Consider the following 15470-nt stretch of genomic DNA (forward strand, 5'->3'; position numbering starts at 1 on the left):
TATATAAAAAAAAAAATTAGTCCAATAAATATGCTCTTTTCATTTGAGTAAATTGTAGAGTAATGTAATGAATCAATTCTCTACATAAAACTGATTTTCTATGGACTACATAGTGAGAGTATAAATTAATTAAGAGTGTATTTTTTTTGGTTTCTTATATTTTAAGTTTATACATGGAAAATCATGTTTTATTTGATGACATCCAACATAATAGCTTACTATTTGATAATTATTGTGCTTTTTGTCATGCTAGGTGGACATGTAAACCATATATCACTTAGTTGCTACTACTTGCTATGAGAGATATTATTAATTACTCGAAATATGTTTATATTAGACCCTTTCCACAAAACATTGAAATTGTGGCAAAACATTATTTACATTAATAAAATGCTTGTGCTATCTTTCCTTGAAATAAAAAAATTCAACGTAATATTTCATTATGTTTCAATGAATATATATACAGTAATAATTAAAACAACCGTGCATGGCACGAAACCTAACATAGTTCTCTCCTAAAGCACAGGGTAGGCTTAATAATGAGATTTGAGAGTTTCCTCGAACATGTGAGTGATGGATCTCAAGTGGTTAGAGTTTTCCTCCCGATTTCAGGTGATCCCGGGATTGATTTTCATCACGGGCTATTATGGCTCTCTAAACACCAAACAAAAGAGTTACCCCGGACATCGGTGGTTCTCTTGATCGGGAAACTGCTGTTCCAGGCGTGTCATCTGCTATTAATTCAAAACAACACTGGAATCCTGAAATTCTCCACTATCCATCAACATGGTAAACCTTGCTTCTCTCTACCTGTCTCTGCGACACCAACATTTCAAATTGCTTCTAATTCTAAATTTCATTTTTGCAGGATTACCTAAAAACGGTTGTTCCTTCTCAATTTGTTGCTGAACGAGGTGCTAATTTAGTCATCATAAACCCAGGTTTTTTTCTTACTAAACCCTAATTTCTCCATCAACTTTAAACAATTTGTTTTTTTTTTTTTGGATTTTGCACCTGAATTTGCTGAAATTAGGAATTACATTGTTTTTTTTCATTAGGTTCTGCCAATATTAAAATAGGCCTTGGTACTCAGGATGCTCCATTAATCATTCCTCATTGCATTGCTCGTCGAACCACTGGTGCTAATTTACATCCTAGAAAAAATGTCATAGATCAGGTTGTTATATCTTATATCCACATATTTACACAATTGTACTATCATTTTTTATTTTTATTTTTATTTTTTGAGATATTTTTGTGAGCTATGTTGGTATGTTATGGACTTATGGTGTTGATTTTCAGGCGTTAAACTCTCAGGTTACTACGGCACAACATGTCGAGCGTGAGAGAGCTTACGACACTGTGAGTGCATTTGCTTTCTTTCTACAAAATTAATCATTTTAGGGATTTGTTGTGTGTGAGCTTTTTTAGCCTTAAGAAAATAGTAATAGACTTAATCATGAAAATTATGGCTTAGGGTTCAGAACGAGTGATGACAACCTCAATAAAGCTTGAATTATTATGTTTGTATATTTGACGACAATCAATCAATCAAAGCCTTGATCCCATAAGTGGGGTCAGCAATACTATGACAAAATTTTCTATTCCCACTTCTGCCTTTTGGTGCTCGCGGTTATCTCCCTCACCTAAAGGGTAAGGATTTAATTTTCAAAAGGGATGTGTGAGCATATGATAGGTCTCCATACTAATGCATTCTGCTTGGTTTTATTAAACACTTTTGGTGTATTCTTACAGATTGCTTCCTTTCTCAAGATCCCAACCTTGAATGAAGAAGTTTCCAATTCATATTCTAGGAAGGTGTGTTGCTATTTCATGTTTATTAGAATCAATTTTTATATTTGCGGAGGAATCCTATGCTTTTATGATTTGTTGTCGTCAATGAGGCACATGAGGTGTTAAGTGTAAACTTTTACTAATTGCAGAGCCTGTTATACAGTAAGTGTTTTATTGTACATAGCTAGCTTGTACTTTTTTGAATTTTTATGTTTTGATTCTTTAGATATTTAATGTTTAACACACTTGTTTCTGAAGTGTGCAAATGATGTAAGGACTTCTTTTGTTAGGTGATTTGGAAAGGAGATCATGTTTTTTTAACTAATAAATGATATGGTAGTTTCATGCGCCTCATAATTACAATAGTTCCATATAAATTGTTTACCCTTCCAAATTTTGTTCATATTTGCTTTGCAGATGTCACGCCTTGATGGATCTAACCTCACAACTTCTAAAAAAGAACCAGGATTTACTTGGACAGATGTTTTTGAGAAGAAGCCTGATTTTTTTCCTGCATCAGGTAATGTTATCATTCTTTTCATATGTTATTCTTTCTTTTGTTGTTGGGCTTCGTTGTCTGATGTGTTTTCCTTGAACAAGAAGGCAAATCTTGATATGTAGATTATTAATCTTTCCCGGATTAATACTCAACTATGATTTGCTTTCTTAGCTTAATTGCTCGTCTTCTCGAGTAGACAATAATTCTTAATCAACCAAAATTATTAATCCTTCAATTCCCAAGTAATTGAAACAGTCAAACTTGGCACACATGCCAATGTACAAATTAGACCTAGATTTATATAATTAAATGCTTGTAATATATTTAATGATATATTTCATGCTAAAAATTTGTTTTTTTTTTTTTTTGATACATTGTTTAAAAAAGATAGTCAAACTAAGTATATAAATAGTGAAAAAAAGTCAAACGTGTCAATTAAGTGTATAAATTGCATATTAACGTTGCCTGTATATAAGCTATAAGCTGATAAAATCTAAAAATCATAACTTAAATTTAATTCTACCCCGCAACCTCCAACCTCGACCTAGATCCAAACCATTTGTAAAGATTTTTACATCGTATATTATTGCAAACGAAATTTCTACATCGTATATTATTGCAAACGAAATTTCTACATCATTACATCGTATATGATGATTTATTTTTCATATAACTAAAAATGTCAACATCTTTGAATTCATAGGCATAGTATCAATGTTTTTGTCAACATTTTTGCTTATTTACAAGCTGCAAAACTAGATCTACAACTGATAAGAATAACTCAAGGAAGAGATGCATATTTGAACCGAATACACATAGCTACACATGAGAACCAAATTTGGATTATATAAATTGATACAGGAGGAGAGAGATTAACTGATGAGATATAAACATTAGAAGGGTAGAAATGGGGGAGGTTTTAGAGAAGAGGTAGTTTTAGGATATATTCTACTAGAGAGAGAAAGATAAGGAGATGGAGTACTATAGATAAAAGGAGGATAAGTTAAATGTAGCACAAGCGATAAAGATATACATATTGGGTCTGATTCGGACTTGGGTTGGGTCCGCCAGACCTCTAGCAGGATCCAAGTCCCAGACTTCTACAATCGGACTCGTTTATTTCTCGGATTTAGATTGGACTTTTTTTTCCGGATCGGGTTGGACCTAGATCAAATTCGGATTGAATTACCATCCCTAACTTCAACCACCCCCGGCTTCATACTCATCACTATCTTGGAGCTGTGAGTTGTCATATACTGACTTCAAGAACTTTGATTTTGCATTAAAGCATATCCATATATTTTCCTCAAGAATGCAAAATTATGTGGGATGTCTTACTTACTACTTTTTTTGCCCCCTGGCTTACACTTCAGTGCTACATGTAGAAACTTCAACCAACAATGATGTCATTCATCAGTTGTCAGATCTTAACAATGAACATAAGGAGACTGCTTCTGTTAGTGAACAAAAATACAGGGAATTCATATGTGGTGAAGAAGCACTAAGAATTTCACCATGTGAGCCGTTTTGCTTGAGGAGGCCTATCCGCCGAGGTCATTTTAATGTTTCTCCAAATTATCCTGCACAGCAGGTAGGCTCTCCTTCTAAGCTTGAACACTGTTTGCATTTTTTTTCCTTCTGTTTCCACTTCATCCTTGGGATATGTACCAATGCTTAACAGATTATGTTTGTTCTTATCACTGTCTGAAGGTAGTAGAAGACCTTCGTGCTATTTGGGAGTGGATCTTGACTGAGAAACTGCATATTCCCTTAAATCAAAGAACTGCATATTCTGCTGTTCTTGTTGTGCCAGAAACTTTTGATAATCGAGGTACAAGTTATATAGCTCTTTTTGTTTTTCTTTTATCAATCAATGTTCTTTTCATGGGAGTTAATATGTCACAATTTGGCCTCTCTGTTATTTTGTTTTCTTTGAACATGTGGCTCTTGCCCTTTTACTTTGTAAACAATAAGTGTTCCTCCCTCTTATAAAAAATTCAGTCATTGCTTGCTATGCTAAATGTCGCATGATCTCACTGCTGTATGCTGGCTGAAATCAGGCCTATAAAAAAAAATATCAAAGTGTGCTGTGTCAGATAGCAACGTCATATAGATTATGGCTATTTTAATTTAACTCTTCATTTAAACCAGACACTTAAATCATCTTAAACCACACAATAAAAGGAAGTAAAAGAAGAGTAAAAGACTATGTGCCATATGTGCTCATGCAGAGGCTTCCAGTAACAAGAATTAGCAATCATGTCATCCTTAAATGGCTGTATGTATATTCCATTTATGCCATGTCCTATCCCCCCTCCGGCATCTTTCGAAAACATTATTTGAAAGAATTAGCAATAAGTTAGCCTAAAAACATAAATGCCATGTCCTCGCACCCATGTCCAATCTTAGGATAGTCCCCCCCCCCCCCCCCCCCCAATGTCTGAAATTTCCAACCTTGATGTGTCTGATCCTGGGATATGTACCCATACTCGACACTTGTATCTGTGTCTGAGTAGAGCATAGATCATGGCTTGTTGTGGCCTTGGCTTATATTAACAAAAAAAAAAAAAAAAAAAAAAAAAACTTCTTGGAAAATTCTTATTCTTCTTCAATCTTCAGTTGACCTTGTTTGAGTTACTTTAAAGTAGAATCAGAAAAAGTAGCCTACAGGATCTCTTCTTATTCTTCTCTTGTTGACCTTGTTAGCACAAAGGAGACAAGCAAATTAGTATTGCTGGATTTTTAGGGAAACCCTTTGTTTTGTACTTGTCATGATAAACCTGATGGACTGCATTGGTTTCTAATGCATGTAGCAGGAGTTTCGCTTCATTACTATTTCTGCATCTCTGGCTATACATGCATGAGTCCTTGTCAATAGGTTCAGAAGGTATTAATTAAATTTCCTGAATTTAAGGCTGAGATATGTGGCCATAACTAGTGTTTTACTTTTAGAGTATATAAGCTGCTGAAACGCCGTGGATGTTCTTTATGATTTATTGACTAAATTATCTTACTGGAAGTTAGATCCTTTGATGTGCTGGGTTGGTGTCACGTTAACCTTAGTGAGCCTAACACCAATTCACCCATGTATATGTATATCCTGCTTTAGGTCCATGATGACTATTTTGTCATTTTTATTACTTTGATGATCAATTACATGAAATAGATGATTACGATGACAAGCTCAGACTTAAGATCATTCTCATCTCCTCTTTATCACGAAGTTTTGCTGCTACATTATATCTATGAGATTCGATGACTACACGGAATAATCACTTTTGGTTCATGTAGCTGACCCCACTTATGGGATTAAGGCTTTGATTGATTGATTATATCTATGAGATTCCAGGCATGTTTTTTAAAATCTAGAATCATTTATGACCTTCAGGGCATGCTGGACCTGATGATATACTCCATTGCTATTGTTTTCATGACCAGAAATAAAAGAGTTGCTGTCCATAGTATTGGGAGATCTGCGCTTTGGTGTAGCGGTTATTCACCAGGTTAGAAAATGCACAAACTTTGGTGTTTTTTCATTTTTATGATGTTGCAAATCTGCCATGCGTAATTTCTTAATATAGCTCTTTCAAAAATCTAGCGTTGTATAAACCTTAAGCTTTGTAAATATGCTCACATGTCATTATTTTTGTTCAGCCTTAGGTATGTTCTATTAGATATTTGTAGTGAACCAACGAGGATTTTTTGTCCTTTTGAACCACATTCTTAATCTTGTTGTGAGCTAAGTTAGAGTTTGGGGATTTGGTAAGCTCACATATAACGGAGAGTAGAGGCCTTGCTGCCATTTGGTATTGGAAATTAATATAATCCTTATTGAATGAAACACAATGAGATAAAACCAAACTTTCATTTTTCTTCACTTGCATTAGTAATGGAAGCATGGTTTGAAAATATGGTTTTGGCCACAATCACAGGAGTGGTTTGAAATTAAAACACCCCATATTTAACTGGACGATTTTGGTTCGTTCTATTGAAGATCCTTTATAATATGGCTGGATCTAAATGATGATGCCATAGTTTTACACCATGAATTTGAGCAAACAATCAACTCAAATATCCATTACCCTTAGAAATGATATTGTTTAAACTTTTGAAGCCATATTGTATGTTGTAGTGAATTTAGAAGCGATTTTTGAATACATATTGGTATTGCTGTCGGTTTGTACTTGAAGATATAGGTGACTACTTAACCAAACAACTAGATTTCGAGGTCACTCCTAATATTAACTTGCTTGCTGTCAAGAAGTCCCCTAACCTTTATCCTCTATATTTCTTGTTTTATTTTTTATTTATTTTTTTTTATAATATTTTTTTTTTTTTTAATTACTATTATTTTTTTGAAATAACCTATCTAATTGTCTGTATAATATTCTTTGCAGTGAACAAATTTTCCACTGCTTATCTTTGTGCTCATACATGGTCCTTTTTAACACATTTACATGTGGCTTTTTGCTTGCATGTGGAAATATATCATGGTCCATGTTACTTTTATCTTAATTCTGATGTCATCATGTCAATTGTTGGTTTTGTCTGATTAATAAATTATTGGTGATTGGCAAATAGTAAGCATCTGTAACGATTCTTCAGGAAGCTCTTGCTACTGTAATTGGGAATGGGTTATCAACAGCATGTGTTGTGAATATTGGTGCCCAAGTCACTTCAGTCATTTGTGTTGAGGTATGTCTCTCTTTCTCCCTGTGTGTGTGTGTGTGTGTGTGTGTCAATAGACTCACCACTGGTAATTGTCTCATTCCAAGACGTTTCGTATAGTGAAAACATAATGTAACATTTTACTGTGATCTAAAAATGGTCAGTAGTGGAATGTAGAGCAATGATTGGGGTTAATCAATATGCAAGTGAAGATTTGTTGCGGGAAACTGTGTATATAAAGATTTAGTTCAAGTATTGCTCTTCATCACCTGCTCCAATTGTAGGTCATTATGCGAGTGAAGATTTCTTGCGGGAAACTGTGTAAATAAAGATTTAGTTCAAATATTGCTCTTCATCACCTGCTCCAATTGTAGGTCATCAAGGCCTTGAGTTTAATTGTAGATTTTGTATTTACTGAAGTACCAGAGGCTTTAAAGATGGATTAATCCTAATGATGTTTCTTATTGTATTGTAAGAGGAGGTGTATTTTTGAAATGCATTTCTTTATATTGCGATCCAAATCAACTACTCATGTGGGCATGAATCACCAGGATGGAGTTGCACTACCCGCGACTGGAATTACGTTATCTTTTGGAGGAGAGGTGTGGTGCAATTCCTTTATACAAATACATCTGTATTGTTGATTTAAGCAGCTAAGAATTTTGTGTTTTGTTCAGGATATATCAAGATGTCTGCTGTGGACCCAACGTCATCACCAAACTTGGCCACCAATTCGAACTGATGCAGTGGCAAAACCTATTGACCTGTTAATGCTTAATCGACTAAAAGAGTCCTACTGTCAAATTAAGGTGATTGTTTATAAATGAGATTTTTCTTGCTTGTCTAGTTAAATAAATATGATTTAGAGTATGTTGAGTATTTTGATTATAAATTCCTCTTTGATACATAAGAAGAGAAGTTATGTAAAAAAAACTTAAAACATTTATTTTGGTGCATGCTACTTCTTTATTTAAAATGTTGCTTTGAAATAATAACCAAAATGTTAGATTCTTCTTAATTCAGCTAATATTGGGTGAGGTGATTTGGATGAATCATTAGCCTTCTTAGGTGGGTGTAATAGACTAACTTGGAGGGGTAGTATAGGTCTTCTAGTTTCATGAGTTTATTAGGGTTAATAGTCCTTAGTATAAATAAAGAGGGAAGGGAAGGAAATAGATAGGCAGAAATTTGGTATGAACCCTTTAGAGAGTTATGGCCTAAAGCCATTTTGGAGAGTTGTGAGCTAAACTCACTTTCGAAGATTGATAGCCTTAAGCTATTAAATTATCGTTTGTAACCCTTTTACTATTATTAATCAATTTAAAGCTTTCACCTTTATTAATTTGCTGTTTAAAATCTGAAATCACTGGGTGACCGAACTCAGTCCATTACAGTGGGTGTTTCTCATGATGATGCAACTAGTGTAGTAGCTAGTTTTCTAGAAATTCAGTTAGCTTGTTGATTTTCCCTACTGCTTCAGATATACATCTGGATTCTATTTGCTGTAGCTCTTGATTGGTATAGAGGGGTATCCCCATCTCTATGTACAACTCTTGTGTCCTGTAAATTCTGGAGTGCTTGCTTTTAACGTGTTCTGGGCCTAGAGAGTTTAAAGTAATAAACATCTTTAGATTTGTATTATTTGAGTGAACATGACAGGCTCATTAAATTTAATTACGTATACAGGAGGGTGACACTGATGCTGTTGTCGTAGTTCACTCGTATGAAGATGGCACTTCAGTTGGAGCTCATAAGACAAGGCTAACAGCTCTTAATGTAAGTTTTTCTAATGATAGCTGTTTCGCTTCCTATTAGATAACCTGTGTTTCAAGTCTCCACGGTTTCCCTTATAGTTTGGGATCCTTGATGAAAAGTCATTGCGACAATTTCATTTACTATGAGTCTATAATAATCTTTCCGTGTTCTACAATTTTCATTTTCTTATTATTGCTACATGTGTGGGAATGCATATTTTTAGAGTCCATGTAGAAAAGAGAGAGCTCATAGCCACATTTACTTGTGTTGCAATTAATTTGCAACTTCATTGCATTTATATTAAAAAAATGACGAAGGAAGTAACTTATTGTACAATTTTAGTGACAAGCTGAGGAGATAATATTTTCAGTCATTAATTATGATTGGTACCTGTGGGGGAATGCATATTTTTGTAGCTCGTGTAGAAAAGAGAGAGCTCATAGCCACTTTTACTAAGGTTGCAATTATAATAAAACAAATAACGGAGGAAGTGTACAATTTTAGTGACAAGCCAAGGTGATGATATTATCACTTTGGGAACTTTGAAAAGATCTATTAACTAATTAATTAAGGACTTTACCAAAGACTAATGCTATTTTTTTTTTTACGAAAAGGGAACTACCAATATATTATAGGAAGATAAATCTGATGATAAACTACCAAAGACTAATGCTATTACCTTGTCAAAAGTTCATCAAATTTCATAAAATGGTTGAGGTTGAGTTCAAATTTAATCCCCTACATCCCTAATCTTTGTAATGGTAATAAATTTATTTGTTAGTTGTTGGTAGTACAATTTAGTTGCTTAGTAAAAAAGGTTTGTTGCAAGAAAGAGAGATAAGAACTATGATTTAAACCCTCCTCACCTTTCCTCTATATCTATTTGTAAATTTCTAGGTAGTGTTGAGGGTTTTTGGCGGTTTAATCAATAAGCCAATGAGAGGATAAGAGAGCTGTATAGAGGTGCAAATGAATATTATGTTAGTCCCATAATGAGTATCTTTTTTTTTTTTTTTTTTTTTTTTTTTTTTTTTTGTTTCCATTTTTAAAGATTGTCAAAAAAAAATTTCTATACAAAACACATTAGTGTTTCTTTTGTGGTAGCTATTAAACTACTAGACATGCATTGTACCAAACTGCCAATGTATTAATACCTTTACGACCTTGTTTGACAGGTGATATTGATGATAGTGTCTATCTTAATGCTCTTGGCCTTTGGGCGTGTTCTTTTTATTTTTTTTTTATTTTTATTTGTTTTAAATACTACCTCTAGCTTTTACAGGTAGTAATAAGTAGTATTGGAATATTTCCATAAATAAACAACATGTTAATATGTGTTATTTATTCGTTTATAGTTTTTTTGCTATGATGTTTTATCCTGACATTCACCACTCTTGATTTCTGGAGTCTCCGCATTTCTCGTTGGTTATCTAACCATCTTAGAAAATCTTTCACATATCTGAATATTTTAATCTTATCTTTACTCTAATGTTAAAACTGTAGCTAAATGACTACTAGAACATCTGTTGTATGCTTGCTAGTGTTAATTTGACCTTTTAACATTATTGGTTTCAGTAGACTGTTTGTGTAGCACCTAATCACCTTCAAGCTTCAACATACCTCTGTGGATCCCCACAAAAAAAATCCTAGTCTCTAAATCTCAACTTTTCAATTAAAACATGTGCAGAGTTCTTAACCTTTTTCACTTTCTTGAATTAGGTACCTCCTATGGGCTTGTTCTATCCCAAGCTTTTGGTCCCAGAAGTATACCTTCCACCGCCCCGTACGTGGTGAGAGCATCTCCTTTGAGCATCATATATGACTACAAGGAGCTTGTTAATCTTGTCGCACCTATATGATAAAGTTCTGTCCTCACATGTACTCATCACTGTAACATGTATAGATTCTACTTTGCCAGGTTCCATGATTATGAGGATATGTTGGAAGATACTTCAAATGTGGATTACCCAAAGAAACCAGATGGGTCAGACTTGTATCCTGGCTTCAATGCAGGATTTTCTATGTGGGACGGTTATACTGTTTTTACTAACAAGCATAAGAAAGAAGAAAACCTTGGCCTTGCTGAAGCCATCACAAAAAGCATACTCTCAACTGGTAAAGCTAAAGGATTCCATGAGTGAATGTTCATGTTTTTCACTATGATACGATGTTTAATTAAAAGTTTTGGATTTGGCAGGGCGAATAGATCTTCAGAGAAAATTGTTCTGTAGCATACAACTGGTGAGCACCCCAGAAATAAGCAATTAGTAGTATCTTTCTAAATACATTTTGATGCTTGGAGAAGCTAAAGTGCTGTTTCTTTTAGGGTGGTGGTGCATCTATGACTAATGGTCTCATTGCTGCTGTGGAAGACAGGTAAATTTTCCTTTATGGTTTGACGTATGGACTGCTCAGTATGATTATTCTCACCAGCAGCTTTTAAGAACTGGCTTGAGGCAACTTGTCAGCAAAAACTGTTGATAGAAAACCCTTTTGGGACCACTTCCTAATAACATCGCTCAATAATGTTTTTGACAGTATACTTCGCTATGCCATAAAACATACTTTGGTAATTAATTGTTAGTTAAATGACTCAGTTGCTTACGTTAAAAAAAGAACTCAATTCCTGCCATATTCAGAACGCTACATGCCAGCTGTTACGGTGTTAGAAGCTCTTTTCTAATGTCACATCTTTATTAAATCGAAAAGCACTAGTCATAATTGCTAAAGTGTAAGTTTGCCTGGAAAGTCATGTGAGTGTCATGTTCTAACGTGGCTTTTTTTTTTTTAATAATTGATTGATTAGGATTTTTAGGACGCCTTAGCTACTACACATAAACTCATGTTTTGTGTGGTTGTTTTGATTTTGTGAGGGGAACGGGGATCATGGATGGTTTAGGGAGCTGATTATCTTTAGGGGCCGTTTGGTTCTCAAAGGGGATGGCATAAAGAAAGAAAAAGAGGAAGAAAGGAAAACAAAACCCTCATTTCTCTTAAGTTATTTGTTTTTTTTTTATAAAAAGAAAGGGAAACATACAAGTACTACTACCACCCTTCTTTTCCATAGTTTCATCAACAACCACCACCACGGCACCACCCCTCCCCTCCACTGCCATTTCACTTCCCTATGCTGCCGGTGCTCCTCCCCCATTCTGTGGGCGACAAAGATGCCGCCGCCCAACCCCCGGTGATGCCAACACCCTTTTCTCTCTCTGTATCCTAAGTTCCTAACTTCTCTTTTAGTTGTACTTTTTTTTTTGTGGAATTTCTTGATGTTTGGGGTTGGTTTTAGGGTAAGTGTTGTGATTTTCAAATAATTAGAGTTGTTTTTGGTGTTCATGGGATGGTTTTCAGTGAAATTAGTTTTTTTTAGGTGGTTGCGGTGGTTTCCTGGTGGGTTGGTGGTGGTGGGAGGGTGGTTTCTGGTGGATTAGGTACAAGGGAGGGCGGTTTTTGTGGGTGGGGTAGGCTTTCGGAGATGGTTGGTGGTTTTAGTCTTTAAGAGGTTGGGTGGAGGTTTGGGTGTTTTAGAAGGTGGCTGGTTAGGAGGGGTTTGGTGAAGGGTGTTGTTGGAAGGGTTGGTTCTGGTGGTGGTTGGGGTAGGTCTGACAGTGAGTGGGACAATTTTGGTGATGTTGAGGTGGTGGTGGGGTGTATTTGGTGGTCTTATTGGTACTTAAGTTGGTTGGGTTAAAAATAGTTTGGGGGTTAGGGTGATACCTTTGGGGGTTAGGTGAAGAGAGATTGACGATTTGAGGGTGGAGCTAGATATAATGACGGTTTGAGGGTTGAGAGAGAGAGAGAGAGTGATAGTGAGGCTAAAGGAGTAAGACAAGAAACATTAGGATTTTTGACACTTTATTAGATTTGGGCCTAATTTTTGGACCTTAAAAAATCTGTACTCTACTAAAAAATAGCAGCTTAATCAGGCTCCACAATTTCAGAATCGTAGTTGGAACCGGTTCAAACGCGGTCCTAAATTTTGGAACTGGACCAGAACAGTTGGACCGGGTCCTGTCTGGAACTGGACCTGCTAGGTTTAAATCGGTTCCGATTCAAGAACTGGGTACCGGGATACTTGCACAACCCTAGTACACATGATGACATGAAGTGTGTATTAGCAAATGGTTCTGGTAAATGGAAGCTAATGAGTGAAGAGTTAGCACTTTAGAAATGAGGAACATAAGATTATATTTGAATGGAGTAGAATCCATCTCAAAATTTCCAATGTTTGGTTGGCAATTTTTTATTGTCATGACACCCCGTATCAGTATTCTTTTACTCCCGTTCAAGTCCCCTACAATCTCATACGGTCATACCTCTTCACACCCTAAGATTATAAATGCATTCCCACCCTGGATTCAAGCCCTAACTTAATAAAATCCATTTTAGTTATAAATTAGACAAATTTAGCAAGGTATGGGGTTCCCATATCCATTCCATATTATTTTATTGGGAATATGATTCCCTCTTTTCTCATGCTGTCCTTTTTAGTCAAGATCATCATAGGTTTCTCTTGGATGATCATTCTCTCTTTTCTCATTGGAGGAGATGAGTCTCTTGCTTGGAGGGAGACCATGAGCTGTTGATGAGCAAACTGTCGCTCTGTTTTTGATAAGGACTAAATTCAGGAAAATGGGAAAAGGAATTTGTTAATTTTTTTTTTATAGATATAATTTTTTATTTTTACTGTTTCTATTCCCACAATTGGATAGAGAAGTTACAAGAAAAATAAAGGTAGACTTATAAAGTATAGAAATTGCAACGTAACCTTAATTTGCAACCCTGTTGGAAATCCCTGTTCTGCCACTCAGGCTGCAGCTTATTGGTTTAGCACTATTCAAAACGGAATTTTATACTACATGACTAGATTGTTTCTGAAGTATTTGTTCCTTTTTTTGAAATTCCTCCTTTATTACTTGCAGGGTCTTGCATGCAATCCCACCAAATGAAGCAATTGACACAGTTGAGGTTTGTGCATATATTCACTTCTCCTTTGTTCATAATTATATACTCTGGATTTACCAAGGCCCAAGGCTCTTTAAGACTCTAATCCTCTGTATGAATGTCAATATGTCATTGATAAAGTCAATTAAACAAATTATATATGTGTAGGTTCTGCAGTCAAGAAATAATCCAACCTATGTTTCATGGAAAGGTGGAGTGGTAAGTAAGGGCTTGTACGGTTTTTTTTTTTCTTTATTTTTTTTTTAGTAAAAAAGGAAGATGATCATTGATAGTAAGCCAAATGGCACTTACAATCACAATAAACCTTAATGGATTCAGAACCGACTTAGGGGAGGGGTATTATGGGTAGTTTAGTATGTTTGTAGTTATCAAATGTAATGCATAAGGGAAAATATGCAATGAAGTAGGAGATGCCTCCTAGAGGTGTCAAAACCATACCCAACCCGGCTCGATCCGAAATTGACCCCGAAAAATGTCCGATTTAGATTTTGAATCGTGTGGACTCAATAATTTAGCATGACTTAGCCTTAAAAATGACCCAACTCGACCCTACCTCACCAAATCCAAACCGGACACTCAGATTGGGGGAAGGAGAGGGAGGGATCTATTTTCCCTCTCTTAAACATGCATTATTTCTCCAGAATTGGAGACTTTTAAAATGGAGCTCGCCTTTCCCCTACCTTTCTCATCTCTCCCCTTCACCCTTTTTCCACCCCTTCCTTTCCTTCTTTGCTGTCCAAACAAATCATTTAAGCCAAAATACAATTCAGAGGCAGTATTTTGTTCCAACTGCATGACATGTTCCTGTCTGATAATTTTTGTGTACCTAGAGGAATCACTTTTTTGCATTAGGGCCTTTTTCCACAACAATTTCATTGGTGCTAGCGAATATTGTATTAGCACAGTCACCCCCCCTAAACTTCTTCGAAACATTAGTCTTAGGAGTTTAACTGGTACCTGTGGTTCCTAACAACTTTCTCTGCACAACAGATTCTCGCCATTCTTGATTTTAGCCGTGAGGCATGGATACACCGTGAAGATTGGATCCGTGGGGGCTTGTATATTGGGAGTAACAGAAAGTACAAAGATTCTTATTATATACAAGCTCAGCCTATGTGCTATATGAATTCCTGAGTGGTTTCCCTGCATGAAAACACGCTAGAGGTAGTATATTAAGTGGCCGGATTTGTTTAGCCGCCCTCTAAAACATCAGTTAGCACATGGCAATTGTAATGGTTGAGTGCCATAAGCATGAAACTGGTGTGTAGTGTTGAATGGGGAAAATAGTATAGTGTTGCTTGCCTGATAATCTGATACCCTTTTTTTTTTTTAAGGCAGTGGTCTGATACCCTATAAGTGGTATTTTTTGCAAAAAGGTTATTTTTTTTCATAATGTTCTGAAATTACCTGTATCGGGAAATTTCATGTCATAGTAGGAGTGTCTTGGATCAGTTGATTATATTATGGCCAGAGTTCTCCACTTTTTGTTCCAAGAATTAGAAATTTAGAACTATATGGAGACAATGTTTTTTTTTAAAAAAAAAAAAATACTTCTAAGAAATTGTTACTTATGGTCAGCCAAATATTTTAATGACTTTCAATAATTTGGATTCCCTTTTAACGTCTTTAAATAGATATATTGTGTTGCAAAACAAATTCATGGCTTTTGTTTCATTCCTGATGTACTGAGATTCAGTGTCTGTACTTCATTTATAAGCTCAATTCTAGATTAAAACTATGAATTTTGATGAGTAAATACAGATGTGAGGTCTTTGGCGAGTTTGAA

The 15470-nt window shown here is 35.4% G+C and overlaps 1 protein-coding gene across 2 annotated transcripts; it reads left to right on the forward strand.

Annotated features, from left to right (window-relative positions):
* The first annotated feature begins 667 nt into the window (after positions 1 to 667).
* Positions 668 to 15322, forward strand: LOC145606856 (actin-related protein 9-like). Of its 2 annotated transcripts, none has more exons than XM_081662697.1 (20): positions 668 to 789; positions 869 to 941; positions 1059 to 1177; positions 1303 to 1362; positions 1756 to 1818; positions 2212 to 2314; positions 3667 to 3884; positions 4004 to 4124; positions 5732 to 5796; positions 6899 to 6988; positions 7513 to 7563; positions 7639 to 7770; positions 8648 to 8737; positions 10436 to 10506; positions 10635 to 10831; positions 10914 to 10957; positions 11043 to 11092; positions 13642 to 13687; positions 13832 to 13882; positions 14675 to 15322. In XM_081662697.1, exons 1-20 carry the CDS (start codon positions 787 to 789, stop codon positions 14816 to 14818), a joined length of 1791 nt encoding a protein of 596 aa, XP_081518823.1. In that variant the 5' UTR covers positions 668 to 786; the 3' UTR covers positions 14819 to 15322. The 2 variants fall into 2 exon arrangements, with proteins under 2 accessions (XP_081518823.1, XP_081518824.1); XM_081662698.1 differs by having other exon boundaries at positions 3679 to 3884; positions 14675 to 15321.
* The last annotated feature ends 148 nt before the right edge of the window (positions 15323 to 15470 follow it).

This window comes from Chenopodium album, chromosome 23 (assembly GCF_948465745.1).
Source record: "Chenopodium album chromosome 23, dcCheAlbu1.1, whole genome shotgun sequence".
In the NCBI taxonomy this organism is placed as follows: Eukaryota; Viridiplantae; Streptophyta; class Magnoliopsida; order Caryophyllales; family Amaranthaceae; genus Chenopodium; species Chenopodium album.